The sequence below is a fragment of the Cyprinodon tularosa genome, unplaced genomic scaffold (genome assembly GCF_016077235.1).
Source record: "Cyprinodon tularosa strain WSP-4 unplaced genomic scaffold, ASM1607723v1 ctg17, whole genome shotgun sequence".
Classification (NCBI taxonomy): Eukaryota; Metazoa; Chordata; class Actinopteri; order Cyprinodontiformes; family Cyprinodontidae; genus Cyprinodon; species Cyprinodon tularosa.
In genome coordinates this window covers 3,652,078-3,673,765 of record NW_024038531.1, presented here as the reverse complement: position 1 = coordinate 3,673,765, position 21,688 = coordinate 3,652,078, and the positions used below count along the sequence as shown (strand labels likewise).

Genomic DNA, 21,688 nt, shown 5'->3' with positions numbered 1-21,688 from the left:
ATCCCTATTGGTGTTACAATCCTGAAAATGTTCTATTGGTAATATCATGCTAAATGTAAGATAATAGACAGGATTTCCATAAGCGATTATCCCAGCTTTTTCAAACTAAATTGAATTGCATTACATTTTTTGTACATAAGGATACAGTATGTTTGAAATGATTGATTACCTTTTATGACACTCAGTTTAGAAATGTATCATCCAAATTCAGCCCACATGCTTCCAGTCAATAACAGATTTGCTACAATAACTCAAAATGTGGTTGAATGTTCATGAGGTGAAAGATAAAGACAAGCGACGGCAGACTATTGAGGAGAGCTTTTGGCTGTAGATTGGAGGTCTGAGGGAAGGGGCACTGGGGAATAAGGACTGCTGGCTGAATATGAAGCAGACAGGCTGGTTGGTTGGGCAGGTCAGATTCCAGTCAAAACATTTGGGATAACTGGCTAAAAGAATAAACAAGGGGTATCAGCAATCACTGAAATGTGGAAGAAGAAAAAAAAACACATGAAGGATAAAAAAATATATATAAAAGCTTTTTCATTCAGAGACTAAATAGTCTGTTTAGCTGGAAAAAAAGAGCACTAAAATGCTGCTGATTTGATGACTACATGGATGAGAGGCGTGTGGGTTGTGAATCTAGAGCACCCACTACACAAATGCATGCGCACACCAACACAAGCCTCCTCCACCAACAATACAAACAGATTATCTCAAATCATAGGGCAATATGACAGTGAAAGTACCTTTAAAATAATTTAGATTATAGATTGAATCTCAAAACCTTTATCTAATAATAATTATTTTCTTTGCATTTTCAAATCTCTCTCATTCACATAATGGTTATCTCATTTTCAAGCCCCTGATTTATTTGTTTAATGTCGTTTCTAAGGTTACATATCTGATACAGATAGAGACTTTATTGAAAAGAGATAAAGATGTCTTTGATTTTATGTGGAAAATTGTAGGAAATTCTCATTTAGGTTGCTTGATTGCGACCGTTTGCTGTGTCCCTCATCAGTTCAGTGTCCAGCTGAGTCTACTCCTCTTCATCACATCATGATAAGTGGGTGGAAGGAGTGAACAGAGTGGAATGGCAAAAACAAAGAAAGTGTGTGCCTGAGTATGAATGCAGTTATTCCTGGTACTAAGCTTAAAGAAATCAGAGAAACTCAAAAGCTTTTTCGTTCATTAAATTTCACATTTACACCAGTAGGAGAGAGTGAATCAACGTAATAAGTGAAAAAATCTAAAATTCCTCCTAAACAACAATGTACATACAATTTCTGCTTAACGGTTATTCTACTACAGATGAACCAAAATCCACCAATTCTGTTTTGGAGGGATATCCAAGCATACTCCACAAGTAGAGTGTTCTTTATCTATGAATGCGATTGCATTGCTTCAGGTGTAAGAGTGTGCAGCTTATGTTCTACTAATGAGAAAAAGTTTGCATTAGATTAAAATTTTAATAAATTTTTTTGTAGCTTGTCATATTCTGAGGAAAAAAATAACATATTTCAAAAAATAAGACAATTTAATTGTGTGTAAAAGATAAAGAGAAAACCAAAAAAAAAAAACAGCAAAAAACACTTAACTTCTGTGTTTTTGCTAACTAAAGCACAGGTTTTTCATGTTAAATAAGACTGAATTTTAACCTGTTTACCAGGAAGTGTCGTGAGATGCGCGTTTGTGCTTTTGTTGATCACTCGCACCAGAGTAGGGTATCTCCGCCCAACGAACATCAGACCTAATTTTCTACCACGCAGCTAGAGCAGCAAAGATGCTTCAGAACTAAACTTGGCCAAGCATCAAAAATGAAGCAGCACGCATGTTTTTGCCGCTTCTTCTGCGTGCAGTCTAAACGTAGCATGAGGCCCTTGTTGTTCACTGCAAATCTGTTGGCTTAATAATGTTTTTGAGAAATCTGTACGCTTTGAAAACGGGGTCCTCTGTTCTGAGCCTTCACAGACTGATCTAATGGAGTATCCTTGTTCCAGTTTCCTTTGAGTTATTTTCTCATTCAACACAAACATGCCTAACATTCACCTTCTGATATCCTGTGGTCATTACTTAACCTTATATCCTTAAAGGAAACGGGCTTGATATTTTCACAAATCATTTTTTTTTTTTTACATGTGAATGGTCTTTAAATTGTAGTGTTGCATTTTTCCCCCTTTTATTGAGGATATTTTGGTAACACAAATGTTAATTCACATCCACAAGTTATTATACTGAACTCTGACACATTTAATCTGCAAGGAGGATAGGTCTGCACAATTTAGGTAAGACCCCTTGAGGCATCTCTGCCCCATTTGGCTAATGTGCTCATGGTGACATAAGGGACAGTGGTCAGGGGGAGGGTAGAAAGGCTGTGCACCAGCAGCAGTAAAAGCCAAACACTTTATTTATTAGGGATAATAACCAATACTGTATCTAATAATGCAAAGGTGATTCTATTTTTTTTTATAGCAGATATGGCATATTGTAGAAAATATATAGATATATGTATAATTTCCTTATTATCACATTTTATTTAGTTTGTTAAACGTTAGATTAGTTAGTTAAAGGGTTTCAGTCATTACTGTTTTAGCATCAAAGCTATGCATCATTAAATCAGATAGATTCGAAATTCTACTTTTACATAGATGGAACAACGTTTAAATTCTAAAAAAAAAATTGGTTAGAAAAGGTTTAGATAGCTGTTGGCTGGTAAAGTTAAGTAGAGATTAAGATCTGAGTAGATAAAATCAACAAACTGCACTGGAAAAAAATCAAAATCTACATAAGTCATTTTTTCTTGAATTTAGGGGGTAAGTGAGACACTCCAATGGAATAAGACAATTCACATTTAAAATAAGAAAAAACAAATCCATTGTCTTATTTCATGTGCATATTATCTAATTATTTTATTTTAAGAGTAAATATCCTCATCCCATTGGCAATAAATCTTATTTACCTACTCAAATTAAGGGTAGATACATTTAATTTAAGACATTTTAAATTATTTCTAGATGCTTTTTGCAGTGTGAATACACATCCCATTCTGACTGGGATTGACAAGTTACTTTTAACTTAATATTGAGCTTAGCTTCTGTTTTAGACACAACACTTTCAACAATTTCCCTTTTCCCTATTTCTATAATGAACTAATTACAGACTGGCTTTAATTCAAGCCTTGGTTTAGCACTGGAACAGCTTTTGTTGAAAAATCCTGGTTAAATAAAAGTGGGACCAACATATTCCCCCTTCCATCCTCTAGCAATCACGTGTAATGTAGAGTAATGTTGCTCTCAGACGAACAAATTGCACTACAAACATATTTTTCTTGGCAGAGAGAGAAAAAGATGCCCTGTATAGCTAATTTTTTTACTTAGAAAAGGACATTTGTACCAAAAAGTTACAGAAACAATTAGAGGTCTGTGGAGCCGGGTTGAATGAGCCAAAGAACAGCAACCATCTAGAAACATCCAATTAAAAAGCCATTTTAAATGCATCATAAAATGTAATTGTTGATTGAAATTAAATTGCAAAAACAAAGGGGAAAAAAAGCCTTCATTGGCCGACTTCGTTTCAATTTAACTTCGAAAACAACATAGCAAATCTCTCCTGGCAGTAAAGTCTCGTGCTTGGCGAGCACATTTATCTTTGACTCAATAACTCATATTTATTTTTTTTCTTTTTCTTAGACATGATCTGAGAATAAAGCGGCTCTCTGCGAGTTAAGCCATCCTCGTACAGTTTAGGGAGTCTATCCTCCAGCAAGCCTTTAATTTAAAATCCCCTCTGTGAACAAGAGGCGCCGGCCATCTGCCAGATTATGTTTTTTGTTTGCAGAAAACCAGATAAAGTTGTGAAGGTCGATGCGCTGCGAGTTCTGGGAGGCGACAGTATGCATGCTGAGAAGCTGCCTTCACGGTGGGACACGGAGGGCGAAAGAGGAGATGTAAAGGGAGAAAGGGCAAAGAAAGCAGATGAAATGGGAAGGATAGGCAGTTTAAATCTTCAATAGATCATCATGCAGGGAAGAAAAGTGTAGTCATTTAGGAATACAGTTTAACTTTAAATGAATTTGGATTTGCAAAGTTTGGAAAATGATGTATGAGTAAAGATTGGCATGATGTAATAACTCAACGTCCTACTTATCCGCTGTCGGAAACAGGGATGCACATCTGCAAAAATTTCACACAGTTCTCCTTTTATGTTTTTTTTGTTGTAATGATCTGTGTCTGCTGTGATAAATGGTGCTGACTTAACCACTGAAAAAAAAAAAAGAAAAACAGTGGGAAAGGAGTGCCTCTTTCACTGTATTTCCACCATTAGCTTTCCTAAGCTTGGCTAAAAAGCTCCATGCCGCTTTGTTCTGAAAGTGAAAGGCTTGCGGTTCAAAGAAACCCCACAGCTGGTGGAGATAACGAGGGGAGAGCTGTCTGGCAGCTTCTTCGTCCTGAACTTAGATGTGCTAATCCATGTGTGCTGAGAGCCAGAAACTTCTCATGTAGAATATAAAAATCCTCGTCACTGACTAAATCCTGTCTTTTTGTCATGAGCATCTTTGCAAATATAAAACGGTAACCTCACAAATTGCACTTCATTTGGATTGTTTTCATAACCTCTTCATAAATATTTGCAACTGAAAGTTAGCAGCTACAAATTGTTGTTTCCTTGTATTCATGTCAATGAAGTGAATACAAGACAAACGATTTCTGGTGTGTCATTCCTTAGATTGCCACCTACTAATCTCCTTTAAAGGGGAGCAAAAATGCTAGGTACCCTATGGAGCATCTGAGCATTTTTATAGTATTGAAACCAAGCAGGCAAACATATATGTTTTTGTTTGTTTTTGTTTGCTGTTGTGAGGAAATGTAATTCCTCATCTGCCCATCCAAAGAACATCATATCTTTAAATAGGTTTATAGTTTTTGAAGACAGGTGCATAAGAGACATTGGTGTCATAAGTTTAACATATAATCTAAATACAGAAAATGCTTTTATATTCATAAAATTTATTCAGCAGAGTGATTTATTGATATCCTTTATTTTTCTTACGATTTAATCAACTGAGTTAATTAAAGGGTATGTTGATAATCTCTATCATATTTTAATTTAAAACCATATATAGATAAAACAAATAAACCGCCTTTTATTCCTGAAATGTTTAATAAACATATTCATTATTTTAAATTAACGTGTTAAAGTTTCAGCCCTAATTTAAATGTTTTGTCTAATAACTTGGATTTAACTTGGGCTCCTTTGGATGAATTACTGCACTAATTACTGTTGCAGGGAACATGTTACAAAACTAATATGTTACTGTAATATAATATAATTAGGCAGTAACTGAGATGCATTACAATCTAAATTTTAGTAATATTATTACAGTTCCTAAGGCAGTAAACGCTTTACAATTCAAACTTTCAGTTTTGAAAAAGAACTCCTAGGCCAACAGCTTAAATGAAGGCAAATTTTCCCCCATTTTGTTTTTAAGACAGTTTAAAAACAAAATAAGATGGTTTCAAAATAATTGAAGAAGAAGAGAGCTTTAAAACATTAGAAGAAGAAGATGAAAAGATGGCTACAACGATCAGTTTAAGGCTTTTTAAGTGGCTATACTCGCAGTAATTACAGTTTAGGTTCATTTTGAAATAGTATTAACTGTCAGGTTTTATTTGATGAATATTTAACTTGATTAAAGCTTTTGTGGCCGCACTCAGGAGCTAATAAATGAGTCATTAATAAAGAGAACTTGTGTCATTTAAAGGTTTTTGTTGTTTAATTATTCTAAATCATATTTTGTGATTTAGCTCTTCGTGGAAAATTATTGTGCACCTTCATTTTTTAATGCCTTGTCCTAAAATGTTTGTTTTGGCAAAAATAAGTAAAAAGTAACCAGTAACCTATTACTTTACAGAGATAGTAATGTGAAAAAACATTACCCTCTAACAAAGGTAACACTGGTATTAATTTATTTGTGGATGGAGACCATCAGCATGTGACCATGCTGATATAAAGAGGTCCAGGGTGGGCCCATACTTCACACTTTTTCCTTCCACTCAACTTTATAATTCACTTTTGGGGTCAGGCTTTCTGAAAAACCCAATGGTCTGTTTGCATTTTTCCACTGTTTTTATTCAAGAGGAAGTTTTCTAAGAATCTGAATTTTAGATTTATTTTAGCTGTAAGCCACAGTTGTCATAAATTAGAATGATTATAATTAAATGTAAACAGATGCAGCTGTAACAAAAATATTTCTTGCGATTAATGCATTTGAACAGATGTATTACTAATACCATGTGTTTGCGGACAAGTTAAACTATAGTTACATTAAGTTCCTGCATAGTTTGCTCCCAGAGAGATTAGTAGAACTGATATGTAAATAAAACAAGAGAGATAAAAGTAACGGTGCAACCATCTCTCTGTTGGGAGGGATTGTATCGTGGATGTAGGGTCACCTCTAAAGTTAGAAAAGATGCAGAGAAAGCAGAGTATGTCCAATCTAACAAAGGAAAGCAACATATCTAATCAAGAAGATTAACAAAGGCATGACTGAGCAGCCATGTTTTTATGTCAGTAACTTAAACAGATGGCTGTTATTAATTCTGTATATCAGGTTTGTTAATGTGCAGTATGAAGCTGAAGAGCCTTATGATGGCAGCATCATACAAAATGTGGTTTAGAAAATTTTTAGAAAATCATAATTCACAGATTTTAGTTTGACATTTTTATGTTTTTTTAATAGTAATTTCAAGTTAAGTATGTATTAAGAATAAAAGATTAAAGACCCATCAGAAGAGTGATGCTAAATAATGTCATAATCCTTAAAAAGAAAATAAATCTAATTTTTAATGTTTAATTTAAAGAATAGAATATTTAAGGAACACCGCTTCCTTGAAGCCAACCTATCTTTCCCAAATAGCATCTAACCTTTTTCTCTTATCCCTAAAGGCCACAGTTGCAGCCTTTGCAGCCAGCGAAGGTCACTCTCACCCACGGGTGGTGGAGCTTCCCAAGACAGAGGAAGGGTTAGGCTTCAATGTGATGGGTGGCAAGGAGCAGAACTCACCTATATACATCTCCCGCATCATTCCTGGAGGTGTGGCTGAAAGGCACGGCGGCCTAAAACGAGGGGATCAGCTGCTGTCTGTCAACGGTGTGGTAGGTCGGACCCTCCTTTCGTTATTATGCTGCATAGGAAGAGGAGATGTTTTTATGAAGCATTAAAACTGTCTGAAAACACTAATTAGGAGAGAAACTGTATCAAGGTCAAAATGCTGTGCACATCGCCGGTGGGAAAAAGAAACTTCCTTACTCTAGAATTCATTAAGAAACTGTGACTCTGCCTCAGCCTGTATAATAATACGGTATTTAAATGAAGGGAACATTAAGAAGTTGTAAAACTATATTAAAATTCCGTCCTCTGTGACCCCATCCTGCAGAGTGTAGAAGGAGAGCATCACGAGAAAGCCGTGGAGCTGCTGAAGGCGGCCAAAGAAAGCGTGAAGCTGGTGGTCCGCTACACCCCCAAAGTGCTCGAGGAGATGGAGGCTCGCTTCGAGAAGCTCCGTACGGCGCGGCGGCGTCAGCAGCAGCAGCTCCTGATGCAGCAGCAGCAGCAACAGAATCTGGCTGCTCAGCAAAATCACATGTCGTAGGTGAGGCGCTTCATTACTTTAAGGGTGAGGGGTGGGGGGCAGTTAGTGGGATATAATAACACACCTGCTATTCTTTATGGTTAGAGTACCAGCAGCCTAATCTGGCTGCTGCTAAGTCTTAGAATGACAGGTTTCCAAATGTTGGCTGGTAATGTAGGAATAATCTGATCCGGGTCTGGAAACGCTTCCTAGTTTAAGTGTACTAAAGTAATGGTCTGTTCAAGAGATTTCAGCTTTTACAGAGTTTGAAATCTAATGCCCCTCCAAAGCATGTCAGTTTTTTTATATACCAAAACAGTTAGTTAAACACTAGATCAAAGACATTTTAATTTCCTTAAATTGTTCTCTGTTACCTTACTCACCTTTGTGTTTCTGTTAGAGCATCGCTTTTTCTTGAAAGAGATCAAACATTTTGCACATCTTGAGTTTTTCCAGACAAATTAATTATGAGGGGCATAAGAAATGTGCATGTTTAGTTGTGCAGATGAAGCATTTTTCAAAGCGCTGACAGGCGATAGTTTTAACATTTTATGTATAATATGAACATCAGGAGCAACAGATTCCTGGAGCTGTTGCTGCTGTAAACAGACCAGCCTTATAAAGACCGTTTTTAAATCTGTTGATAGCCTCTTTTTTTAAATACCTCATCCATTTTCCCTAAAGTTTCCCAGAACAAATACTCAAATCTTAATTGTTTTTTTTTTCTTCTTTTGAGCTAAGCTGCAGCCGTGCTTTGTGTAAACGCTTTAGCTTCCTGTTTTTCTGTCAACGATTTTCATCTTTTAATTCACATACATATGTGACTGGTAGATAGCAGGGATATGCATAGCAAAGGAATGCATAGCTTTTGAATTTTTGGGATCCACAGCTTAGGTTGTTGACTATGTTAACAGAAAAACTAGTAATCCAACCCTCTGCAGATCTGAACTTTATAGCAGAGAAATTAGAAGTATTTTTTATTTTTAATTTTTTTTTAAAGCCATAAGAAGCCTTTTTAAAGTTGGTATTCCATGAAAGGGATACAGCAGCCCTCTAGGAAGCTACTTAAATGATCAAATGAGACTGAACTGAATTACATTTAGGAAAAGTAAAGCTGCAAATAACCCTTAGCACACCATCCCACCCATCCTATGGATGTCTTCCCAACAAAAATGGATGTAGAAGGAGCTTAATACGGGACAGTTTTGGAATAAAATCAAAGAAAGCAAAGAATAGGACTAAATATCCACCCCCCAGCAGAACAACAGCCCTTGCATTTTATAGGTTTATCCTACCTCGTGTTGGTCAATCACATTCAATTCCAATTAAACAGCTCTTAACTGTATGCTTATGGTGGTATGTTGACGATATGAAATAGTTAAACAATTATGCTGTTGTTAGCTGGAATAAAGCTCTGAACTTTAAAGGTATTTTTGGGCAAATGTTCACCAAGTTTCAAAGTTCTTTAATGCCTCAAACAATAATCAGGCAGAAATTGTCTTGCAGGGCATTACTCTGCACAACTAACTCCAATTTCTCAATTGTTTGTACGATATGCACGCTATCCTGGGGGGGCGGCATGTGTCCAGGTTCTCTGTGGTCATTTTTATTGAATTTCTGAGGCACATCTGTTTTTTGAAACTAGGATTGAGTTTGAGAGCTTGGAACCGAGTAGAGTTGCTGATACTGATCAGAATAGAAATCCTGTTCAATCGACCAGAATCCAAGAGTACAACATAGGATGCTATTATGAATTTCTGTGAATGAGTGTGAAGTCGTGGCTCTCAGCTCGTCTTTTTTGCTTTGTTTTTGTGCTCCACAGGTTGTTCCAGAAGAAGAAGAAGTAGAAACGTTGAGCGATGGATCGTAAAGATCACTTGTACGCATCGAGGGTCCCAAAGGAAATCTCTTTGTAGTGGAGGAAATCAACAATAAGACTCTCTTGACCTCCTCAGTCTCCCTTCCAGTGAACCACCGCTTACTGAGCAAAGAGAGAATTTGGTGTGAAACTGGTGCTTTAAAAAAAAACATGCTAAGTTGTCTAGTTAACTTTGTACTCCCTTTTCTAGTTTTCTGTTCTCCAGTTGTGGATTTTTAAAGCTCCTCTCCTCGTCTTCACCCTTGATCATTTTCCCTGATTTTAATTTTTAATCCTTCCGTCCAGCTTCTGCCAGTACCCCAGAGTTACCGTTTGTAAAATGGTGTTCCTATCAACTCCTCATTTCTGGTGCTTGTGTTTCATATGTATGATTTCTCGTCCCATTTTTCGATAAACTGTTTTTTACCTTCTCTACTGTAGCAAGAGCATATTTTATATCTTGTAGTTTTAGCAATAAAACATTTGGTTCAGTTCATAATTATTCATACAGAGTCGATAGGTGAATGAAAACACAGTAAAGCAAACAGCGTCTCATTTACTGTAAGGCAGCTTCCAGGTTCAAATCCTCTCTACTGTTAGAAGTTGGTTAATTAGAAACATGTGCAATTAATGTGCAATATCTGAAAACGATGAATCTATAACCCCAGCTGAAATGAATCTAGGAAATGTTTAACAAAGAATACTTAAACCTCTGTTCCCGACAGATAAACAGAATGTCAGCTGATTTAAAGGATATGCTATAACTATTTTTATTTTTTAGATTATTGTATTTTAGAATAGAGTTTAAGTAAAGTTTTATCATTAAATGTGTATTCTTTATTAAACATGCAGATTATTATTTGTTGTGTGATGGCACATATATATGGATGTATTTTTCCCTATTTCTAACAATCATGAGTGAGAAACTGAGTAATTTTGACATTTAGTTTTCTGCCCTTTCAGAAAGTTTTTTTTTTTTTTTTCTGATCAGAAAAGTATCTGAACTACAAAGCTAAAGTAGTAACCTTTCCATTAGGCCTGTCTTTATTCTCCTTTGCTGTCAAATACTCCTTTGTTTTGTCTTTAAAGGTTTTTATCTTTATATTTTAAATCCCCATTTTTTCAGTTACTCACACACTTTTCTTTGATCCTCTAACCATGAGAACTCACCCCTCGATTCTCCTTCTGATGTTTAATTCCAAAATGAAACTTCAAAAAATATGACCCAAGTATGTTTTCTTTTATGCATTTTTAAGAAAAGATTTTTTAAAAGCTTATTGGGCATGTGGTTGCAATGTTTTTCACAGCTGGGAACAGAATGGAGGCAAAAAACTCATTAAACTTAAGCTTTTAATGATTTATTAAACCATTCCTTTTCAGAGGTTGAATGTTATTATAACACTACTGTTAAGGAAAACAAAATACATTGATAACACAGGTTTGAATTAAATCCATATTATTTACATCCCATTAATATAAAAAAAAAAAATCCTTTAGCAAGTTACACCTCAACCACACTCCTGTAGCAATCAACAAAGATGCTGCCAAATTATCAATTCATATTTCAGACCTCTAATAAAATTAATATCTAGGGTGTTTTAAATTGTTTTTTTTTTATTTTGTTAAATATGAATGAGGTCTTGGTTATTATATAGACTTAATATGAACCAAAGCGTTTATGATTAGCAGTGTCCAAATCATGAATTATTAGATGTGAAGTTTAATTATTGCCTCACAAACAGCCGATCATCCCACTACATTATGCTGCCACCATGATTAACAGTTATGTTTTGTTCCAGATTTTAGCCCTAATCAAGACTCCTAAATAGATTTATTGTTAGTTTATGAAGCTGGTCCAATCTTTAAGTATTCCGTTTTATTCATGTTTGGAAATTTCAGATACGATAGCAGGTGACCATTTTGGAACTATTTCTTATTTGATCCACTCTGACAGATTTGGAACGTGTTTTTCCGAAGGTAGTGACACATCTCACAGTTTACAATAGCTCAGAACCTTAATTGGTTTCTGAATTGGGTCTTATAACCATTTCCAATTAGCTCCAACAGGACAGAGATCACATTAAATGAGCTTTTTAACTAGAAAAAGCAGGCTAACATTAACCCTATCAGAAAGGTGAAGCTTTTTTTCCACTCTTAAAAAAAACAATAAAAAAAAAACAAAACAATAAAAACAATCCACTGGACTTTGTTTCCAAGTTTGAAAACATTTCGCTTCCCATCCAGGAAGCTTTTTCAATTCAAAAATATTCAAATTTTGTATTCATTTAATATTCAAATATTCAATTCAAAAATTCATTTTTAATTGAAAAAGCTTCCTGGATGGGAAGCCAAACGTCTGTATACTTGGAAAACAAGTCCAGTGGATTGTTTTTAATTTTTGTTTAATGACTATGACCTTGATGACAGAGAATCTTCACCAGCATAAAAAAAAACAATGGTTAAAATAACTATTAACGCTTAAATATATTAGGACATTTAAAAGCATAATGAGGCTTTGTAAACCTCTAAGATGAACCGCAGAATATGGATCACAGATCTGCCTTTATAAATAACACTCTGCTACATACGATAAGCATTCCCCAAGCACCTAAACGCTTCATCATTTGATGGTTTTTATATTTAATTCAAACACATCTGTCCCTTAATAACCCTCCAACAATATGAAGCTTAAAATAATTTTTGTATCTTTAGACCAGTTTTTCATAATTGATTTACACCTTAAAAAGGATGATAGTCGTGTATCATGAAGATGACACAAAAATACAACAAAGTGTTGATATGCAATTGTGATACATACTATATTTGTATAAATAAATCTATGTCCTTGTGTACAGTGTACTGCTTTGTGGTCTTTTCTGACATCACATAAGTTTAGACAAATGTTTAGCAAATGTTATTTTTGTAAAATACACAGGTCAACTGGTTTTTCATGTTTTTATATTCCTATAATCTGAAAACACGATGAACTGTTACAAAACTCAGATGATATTTAGGAAGAACTTAAGGGTAAAAAATTGGAATAGCTTGAATTTTCACTATGAACAGTTTGTGCAGCTGCTTTCATGACGTGGCTCCAAGAAGAAACCTGATGAGAACATTAGTAAAGAGCGATATAAATTGTTGAGTGGCAAATTAGACATCTGTGTTTCAGGGTACAGCTTAGCGTTTAGGAAAGATGGCATTCTGCAAAGTCTGTATCACTTTTCTTGTCAAGGGATCACAAGGTTTGTTTACTGAGATAATTTTATAAATATCTCATGGCTATACATACACTCTGTGATACAGTGAGGACCGTATTCTCACCCAGCTGGGCCACGGTTCCAGGATCTGACATATATGCCTGTCTGGACAGTGAAATCCTGTATCATTTATATAAGTAACTGTCAAAGTGATCCAAAGAATCTCACAATTTGAGCTGATCTTTACTATACAGGTCCTTCTTAAAATATGCCAAAATCATCCCTATTAAGACAATAAAAGACCTGAAATGTTTCAGGTAGTGTGCAAAGAATATAAAACATATGAATGTTCAAGTTTTATCAATACATTATGCAAAATAATTAACTTTATCACAATATGCTAATATTCTGAGAAGGAACTGTGTGTGTGTATATATATATATATATATATATATATATATATATATATATAAAAATGTAAATCTAGCTTGATATTATCAATTATACAAGAAGCAACTGAATGCCAGAATGCCATGAAAACAAATAAAAAATAATAAAAGGTTGGTCTGTCAAAAAGGAGGTAAAAGAAAAATAAATGAAAAACAACACATCTTTTCAAAAAATTTTCTTGATGCATTTTTGTTTAAGTTCCTTTTTCCTCTGAATTAAATTTAAATCGGGTATTCAATGAAAGGGCATGTAACTTTTTCCCGAACAGCTGATTGGCTGCTGGGTGAAGTGTTTTCTGGGATTCAGATCAATCCTGAAAGCTGGCCTGCTCCAGAGCAGAATTGCCATTCAGAGTATGTTACCAAGGCGACTACCCTCGCTAAGAAAGAATTGAGAAAGTCAGGGTTAAACCTGAAGTTGTCTGGTTAATCCTGTAATCCTGCTTTGTAATTCAGGCCTCTGGTGGGAAGGGATCAGGTTTAAGAACCATGATGGAGAAAAAACTTTTTCAACTCAGTCCGAATATTTTCAGTAATACTGAGATCAGGGTTTTGGGGGGCCAAAACAAAGTACTAAACTAATAGTCTACTTTTGCCATTTAAAAAAAAAAAATGCTGGGGCTCATTGTCTATCTAGGAGACCCATCTGTTCCAAACTTTAACTTCCTGATTGATGTCTGTAGATTTTACCTCCTGTTTCTCTATTCATATTCTCTCCACACTAATCAATATAATATGTGAGGTGCACCCCGCTTATACTATAAAAACCCAACACTGCCACTGCTCAGAGGCGTAGCTAGAACATTTTTATAAGGGTGGCCAGGCAGTAACACTGAGGGGGGGGGGGGGGGGGGGGGGGGGCAAAAGTGGGTAGGCGAAACCTCAGGGTCAGTCTACACTGATCCTACAGGAAAAATAACAAGCAAAACATCCATAAATAAATAAAATAAAGACTAACTTTACTTTCGTACAGCCTTTTTCTAACAAATAGATGCATATATTTAAACATATATTTAGACTTCTGGGGTGAACGTCTTTTCCAGTATCATTACTCACCTACTTTTATCAATAATCATTATGCATAAAATTGACATTTACAATTAATATCTGCATAAATTGATTATTTCATACGTTTTTACTATAATAGTTATCTATGATTTCACTGAAGACTCCTTGATAATTTGCAGAGATGCATAATTTTCTCTTTACACCATATAACACAAAATCTAGATCTGAAAAGAGCAGGAATTCTGTACTCATCTTTCATTTTAGTACAGCAGTGTGCATAATTAATTAACAATAGTGTTTTTCATGTCAAGTAATTGTTAATGTATGAAAAATTTACACTTTTTGAATATTCCACTTTAGAGTATTACTGCTGCCATCATCTGTATTAAAGGGAAAAAACGGTAGGGGTGGCCACAGGGGGGCCAATGATTGGCTAAGGGGGGCTATGGCCCCCCCTGGCCCCCCATCTAGCTCTGCCCCTGCCACTGCTATATCCATCCATCTCTATTTTCAGATTGTGTTTTTACAATCTTTTCTTTTTCTTGTCATTATGCCCAAAAAACATCCCTTTAAGTTGCACAAGATCACAACTTTAGATGGCAGGAAATGTCCCAAGAAAATTAGATCCTGGTTCCATAAAACATCGGTTTGCAAAGGGATAATTCTGCCAATTGATTCTTCCGAGCTTTGTGGCCTTAAAGCCCATGTCAGTACAATTTTAAATTAAAAGAAATTTTAATTAAAAGAGGAAAGGTTTAGTTGGACTGAATGCTCAGGCAGTGAGTAAAAAAAAAAAGGAAAATATATGTATTGCCTCATTCATGATATCCTTCATCGTTTTGTTGTTCTTTTTTTGTTCATTGTGCCCATTAGGCATGAGGAAATGCCTTAAGCAGCTCTCTACTAGACACCATGAGTTAAATATGCCTGGTCATGGCTTGGTGTGTCATGCACATGAAACACCTCACTCATGTGGTGCCACAGGGTACTGCAGTAATCGCTCCTTTCACTCCTTTATTTTTCACTTTTATATTCAGTAGATTACTTGGAAAGGACAAAGGTTAGATTTTGCAAAGTTAAATTTAACTCTACGGTGAACCTTTTGAAGAGCTGATGCATTAAGCTTCCTTACCTACATGGAAGTTGTTGTGATGCAATCCCATGTTGGAATGCTTCATAGCAGCAAAGGAGCTCTGTTACACCGATTGTGTTTGTCTTCAGGCTCTGTTGCGCTCCATGTATCTGTACAAAAATGGAGAACAGAAATCTGCATTTGATGACAGAGAAATAAAAGCCTGTCTGTTCAGGCAAGAAGTCGATTTGAGGAGCTTTTAATTAATTTAAATAGAACTCGTCTTAGTTTATTCAAAATGGAGCTGTTAAATAGGTGAAAAAACATGAAAATAAAACTAAAATCTGTAATTGCATTCAAAACACCACACAGACTTTCTTACTATTAAATGTTTAAGAATTAAAAACTTTTTTTATATATATTAAAAAACTTTTTATATACTTTTCCTTTGAATATACATGTTCTGCTTTTCAGAAAGGTTTGTTTTGTATTACATTTTTATTATAGCTACAAAATTCCATTTCTTAAAAAAAGAAAGTGAAAAAAAGCTTTGAGGTGTATTTGCTTTTTTTTTTTTCAATTACATAGAAATATACTATATTAATCAAAACATTCGAATTTAAACAAATCCAGTCTTGTGCTATAGACCAGATCAAGTTCAGACTGTTCCCTTTAAACCATTTTATAATTTAATGCTTTCAAACACAGCTAATAAAATGAAGCTAATTGTTTAAAAAGGTCATCTAATATAAAATTGCTATACAACCAATTATTTTAGAGTAATCTCTATACCCGAGAGAGCATGTGGGTTTATGCCTGTGGTCTAAGGATACCCACAAAAGAAAAAATAATAATTTATGCATTTTTACATAAACAAAATCTGATATTTATGATTTTAGATTCCTTCTAATCATAGATAATTCATTATAAATTAGGACAAGACTGCTACTAGATTTCATAAATTAAAAACCCTTGAGTAGAACCTACTGGCTACAAGAAAAATAAAAATAAAACTGTGAATGCAATAAAAAAAAAAAATGAAGTAAACAAACAGGCTCCAGACAGAAAATAATCCGCGCCTTTTTTTTTCAGACTTTTTTTCTGTCAAATCCGAATCAAAATCCTAGAATTATTCAAACCCCATGCACATCTAAAAATTATGAAAATTCTGTCTTAATTTGTTTCTTCTGGCTAATGTAATGCTAACCTCTTAGAGTGGCTCAGTCAGAACACTGGTTTGAATTTAATAGAGAATCTGTTAAGATCAGGGCTGTGGCAGGAGGCCTGCTAACCTCACAGACTTGGAGGTCATTACAAAAAAATAAGCATCTAAAAAATAGTAGAAGAAACTAACATAGACTTAACTGTGCTTCTTTTTAACCATTTTCCATCAAATCATGGGTCAAACTCCTGTCTTCAAGGGTCAATGTTATACAACTTATTTTACCTCGATCAATCTAACACACCTGAATCCAGTGACTGAACTAAAGCTCTCCAGAATCCTGCTAATGAAGTTATGTGATTCAGGTGTGTTAAAGCAGAGACACCAGCAGAAAACTGACCCTTAACGACTCACCTGTGAACAGCAGCATAGTTTTACATCAGTCCCCTGATAATGATGCGTACAATCCTCAATAAAGCCATGCTTCTCTGCAGTACTGTACTTTATCTAATCGGAGCCGCAGAGTTAAAACAAAAAGTCCCAAATTCAAGTACATTTAATCAATGTTTTAAAAGTCTGTTTTCAAGTCTAGTTTCCAAATCATAATCAATTATTTTCTGTTTCCCTGGAACATAAATAGGTCACACAAAGATGTTTAAAGATGGAAAGACATGAATAAATAGCATTTTGTGAAAGTAGATGATCTGAAACTAAATATGAGAATAATTTAATTTTTTTAAAAGCTTGATAAGTGGTTATCTCAAGATTTTATTCTCCTGCAGTAAAATGATTGAGTTTTTTGTAAAATATTTGTATTCATATTTGAAATATTGTTAGTTGAATAGCATAGTCAAGACATGCATGGTTATGTTTAGATTAATATATGAGATTGTTTTTTAACCCTGTAGTGGTTTTTAGTCATTTAAATGTAAAACAGTTTATTATTCTTTATATTTTTCTCTGTTTCAGATTCAAATCAGCAAAGGAAATGTCACAGAAATTATACTTAATAAAATAAGTTTTTTTTTTTGTTCTGGTCCTTTAGATAAACACAGCTTACAATCTAAGACCTGACCCCCTCCTCCTCCTCCTCAGTCAACCCATAAGTACCATCAGAGGCCATCTGTTCTCCACACCAGTGTTGGTGGTATATTGGGTGGTGCTAATGATGACTCACATTTGGTTAAAGAGAGCAAACAGGTACAACAAGTGCAGAAATCAACACCAGTACCTTAAAAGTAAGGTGACATTTCCATTTGTCTCCTTCATTTTACTGGTATTAGGTTCATTTTCTCATTTTTAGAGAATTTAAACATTTGTTTGATGATAATTAACAAAAACAAAAGCCGACATGAGGGATTACAGCAGCGCAGAATGACAAATGGTATCAGCTGACCTCTTCTCAAACCCTTGTTAGCTAGAGACAGCCGAGACTATCTGGGCGCAGGTCTGTTTAGTTCATAATAAATAACCAGCTCCTTCCTTTTGGTCCAGAAGCCTAGGATAGGCCAAAATTCACTAAAAATAAAGGGAATCTGTTATTTGTGATGAACATTCTTGGTTTTCTTTAATGAGAAGTGGAAAATAGTTAATCTTTTACAAAACGAAATGCAGACAAACCAAATCAGGAATGATAATCACACAAAATTAAAGACAAACAATAATTGTGTTCCTGCCTTTCTGAAAATATTATTGAATGTGAATACATAAGTCTTGGAAAACTTAAAACCCTCAAACATTTGAGCAAAACAATAAACACAACATAGAGTGAAAAAAAAAAACATTATGGCACAGTTTAAATATATTTCAAAATTGAATAATGCATCATTACATTAAATATATCACATTGGGTATCATAGCACATGTGGAATAAATTGGTGTTATATTACATATTTACAAAATCTCATGTACAGCATTGAAAGATATTAGCCACAGATTTTGCTGTCCTCATCTACTTTGCACAAAAAAACTTCTTACTATCAGTTTTGTTGCAAAAGCAGCTGGTGTCTGAGGAAACTGTTGTCCCATCGCCACCCGTGGCAATCTATTCGTATCAAAGCATGGGTTTCCCTTCACAGGACATGGTAGACAGGTCTGGAACCCGGGCTCTCTGGCGTGCAGGGCTGAGACTCGGAGCTGCCAGGAGAGAAGGTGGTCAGGTCCCTCAGGCCGGCTGGGCCACAGCTGGACTCTGCCGAGGACAGGCGGTCCACGATGCTGGACAGGCATTCCAAACTGGAGGCGCCAAGAGCTTTGTCATCCAAACTCTCTGGAAAAATGAAAAAAGATTCAAACATTACTCACTTTTACATTCAAAATGCATTTCAGGTGATGTTATTTTAAGAGGTTGCAGGAGAAACAGCTAACCTATTCTACAATGTAACATAGTAAATATGCTGTTTTTATTTCCTCTTTTTTGGACAATAAAAAATTTGTATTGCTATTTATCTCTATTCTAATCAGTCAAGCATTAAATAGCCCTCTAAAGCAATCATTCTTACCGTTTTTTGCATATGAAAAGCCGTTGCTGTAGTTTGCATTCAGGTGTTGCCACACTGGGCTGTTGCTTCCAGCCTGCAAGAACACAAGAAATGAAATTTACCCTTGAACTCCTACAAAGAACTCAAAAACACACACTAGTATAGTGTTTTATGGTTGCATACAAAAATACTGAGTAGGATAAGGCGAGAAAAGTACAAAAACAGCTAGTGCCCTTTGTCGTTTCTGGAAGGGCCAATAAATCCTAAATTCCAGAATTATTGGGGCTTCTTCATTTCACGTCCACCTTGAAGTCAAAGTGGCCCGGGCGCCCTCCCCCTCCCCTGCCTGGCTCCAAGTGTGGCGAATCAATTGTATCAGTGGAAGCAACACCAGTTTGTGCAAGATGACACTTTCTCCAAGTAAATCTGCAGAAAATCCTGGCAGTGGTGGAGATACATGCAGTCAGGATGGAATGCAGCGGAAAGCGCCCGCGTTTTCCTGCCAGACTTCAGTGAGGTGGATTTAGTTTGGTTTACTGGGGCCATAAAGTGTTCAGTGGTGGGAAAGCCATTAGTGCAATATGTTGTTTTTCATAATCTGAAACATGGCCAGATTCAGTGTACAAATAACAGAACAAAAATGGTAATTCACTTAATTGTAAGGGTTTTTAGGAAGAACAACCTGTGCAGAAGATCCCAAAAGGATCTGAAGGTCCAGAAGCCTATATTATGTTTTTAAATTATAACATTTTAGCCACTTTCCAGATTACAACTCTTCAAGTATTAGATCAGCTGTAACATCATTATTTTCAAGTCGCACTAGCCCAAATTACCATAAAGGTGAGAGTTCTTACCATACTGTCAGAACAGCTGGACAGTGGGCTGCCTGGCTCGGAGCTACTCTCTCCAGGTAGACTGTAAAAGCTCTCCACCTGTTCTCGCAGCAGGTCCTGCAGACTCTCAATGTACTGGATGGCGTTGCGCAGGATCTCCACCTTGGGCAAGCGCTGGCTGGGGTTGGCAGACGTGCAGCGCCTTAAAGCTTCGAAAGCATGGTTGACTTTTTTCAGCCGCCGGCGCTCCCGCATGGTGGCAGCCCGCCTGCGGTCTACAAAGCTGGACTTGCGTTTGCAGGCCTTGCAGGCCCACTGGAGACAATGTCCAGGCTGGTGGGGGGCTCCAGGGACCCTGATGTGTTCATCCTCCTCGGAGCCAGTGAGCTCCATGCTAGTGCCAAACTCCTGGCTATCTGGAGAGGAGGCACAAGCTCTGTCGTAGTAGAGCTGGGATGGAGAGAAGACATCCATGGCTTGGGAAAGAAAGGGCGTCAGGAGGTTAAGGTTGCTGGGTGAAACAGAGGAGACCTCTGAGTGATATGAGGGGTTTGTTGCCACACACCCCCCTTATATGCCCCCAGGCTAAAGCCCAGGGCCTACATTGGTCAGATCTAATTACCATGGCCCATTGGCCCAGCCAGAAGGCAGGCTGGAGTTAGTTCAGCTCCCTCCCTGCCTCATCCCTACCACCACCTCAACCCCCCAGTGCCCTGCAGAGTTTCCCACATCTGCACCTACTGGTGTTTTCCCACTCATCCCCATTTTCTCCAGCGTTACTTTTGTGAGGGCAAGACGAGTGCCGAACATGCCGCTTTCAAAGGTGTGGGTTTTCAAAGCTTGGCCAGTTTCAAAATGTTTTGCTGGGATTTATTTAGCCTAGCGAATCTGTAAATTGACTTATATGTTTTTGTAGCTTGCATGCAATTTGCTATGAAGACATGGCTCAATCTGTTTAGTGGAACTCTAAAGAAAACCAGGGTGACCACTTGCAGCAGTGTACTGGCCAGTTGTTACCTCTGAGACAACAGCGTTGCAGATGCAGCCCAGCTGCAAATGAAGGTGTAACATTTCAAGCCGTTGCAAATTCTCAAAGCAGTGGCAAACATTGTCTAAATGCCCAATCTCAATATTTAAGGTGCTGCTAGAGAGAGCTGACCTCTGTTTGTCAAAGCTCATTAAAACTAATGACACCACTGTGCATCGCAGCTCTGTGGACCAAATTTTAACCATTAAAAGGTAATGACGTAAGTTAAACCCAACAGTTGGCCACAATGGTGCCTGAACGACAAACAGGCTTTAAATGCAAAACTGTTCGGAAATTTAAGCATCTTAGTTCCCTGTTTGTATTTATATTGACGGAAACATTTCCCTTTGTTTTTGTTCTAACATTGTTTGCTTTTTATTATTTTTACTGACTTTTTGAATAAATTACTTGAACATATTAAAATGTCTGTCCTCATCTCTCGTCCTTTTTAAGCTAAATTAATATAATATGCCTAATTTATTATAGAACCTTCCCAAAAACATAATTCCAGGTGAATAATCTTTTGTAATAATTTATTGTCCCCAATGTAGAGGAACTACAATAAAATTTAAACTCAATTTACTACGGTAATTGTTTGATGCCTATCTTGTCTTTGGGGGTGAAAATATATTGTGAAGCTCTTTTATATTACTTTAACATTGATCTTCTAATCAGAAATAATGAAAATTGTATCTTCTTCGGAATAAAACTAATATTAAGCTTGCATAAAAAGTATAGACTAAAAATAGATTTCTATTTAATTGTAATAAAATCAGTTGTCCCTACAGAGAAAGTCTTTGCATCTCAAAGCTTTAACACCCAACACTGGAAAAAAAACATGTTCCTGTTTATTTTGAATAACATTCTGCTTCTGCTTGTGTTTCAGTAACCTTATATTCCTTTATGTGGAAAAAAGGCTAAAAAAAACCTTGACAAATATTTCTGAAAATTAATTTAAATCTATTTCA

General features: G+C 36.0%; 2 protein-coding genes across 3 annotated transcripts in view; one reads left to right on the top strand and one right to left on the bottom strand.

Moving 5' to 3' along the window:
- Positions 1–9,988, top strand: part of lin7a (lin-7 homolog A (C. elegans)) — a 43,095-nt gene extending 33,107 nt beyond the window's left edge. Inside the window, exons 4-6 of one of the 2 annotated variants that reach the window (XM_038281387.1) lie at positions 6,946–7,155; positions 7,437–7,648; positions 9,454–9,988. In XM_038281387.1, coding sequence (XP_038137315.1) covers positions 6,946–7,155; positions 7,437–7,648; positions 9,454–9,478 — 447 coding nt within the window. In that variant the 3' untranslated portion in view covers positions 9,479–9,988. Of the gene's footprint in view, positions 1–6,945; positions 7,156–7,436; positions 7,653–9,453 lie in introns of both variants that reach the window. The other variant, XM_038281388.1, reaches the window with a different exon arrangement.
- Positions 9,989–17,921: 7,933 nt separating this feature from the next.
- On the bottom strand, positions 17,922–20,247 carry myf5 (myogenic factor 5). The gene is made up of 3 exons (XM_038281277.1): positions 19,715–20,247; positions 18,882–18,954; positions 17,922–18,649 (listed from the first exon to the last, which is right to left on the bottom strand). Exons 1-3 carry the CDS (start codon positions 20,165–20,167, stop codon positions 18,453–18,455), a joined length of 723 nt encoding a protein of 240 aa, XP_038137205.1. The 5' UTR covers positions 20,168–20,247; the 3' UTR covers positions 17,922–18,452.
- Between the last annotated feature and the right edge of the window lie 1,441 nt (positions 20,248–21,688).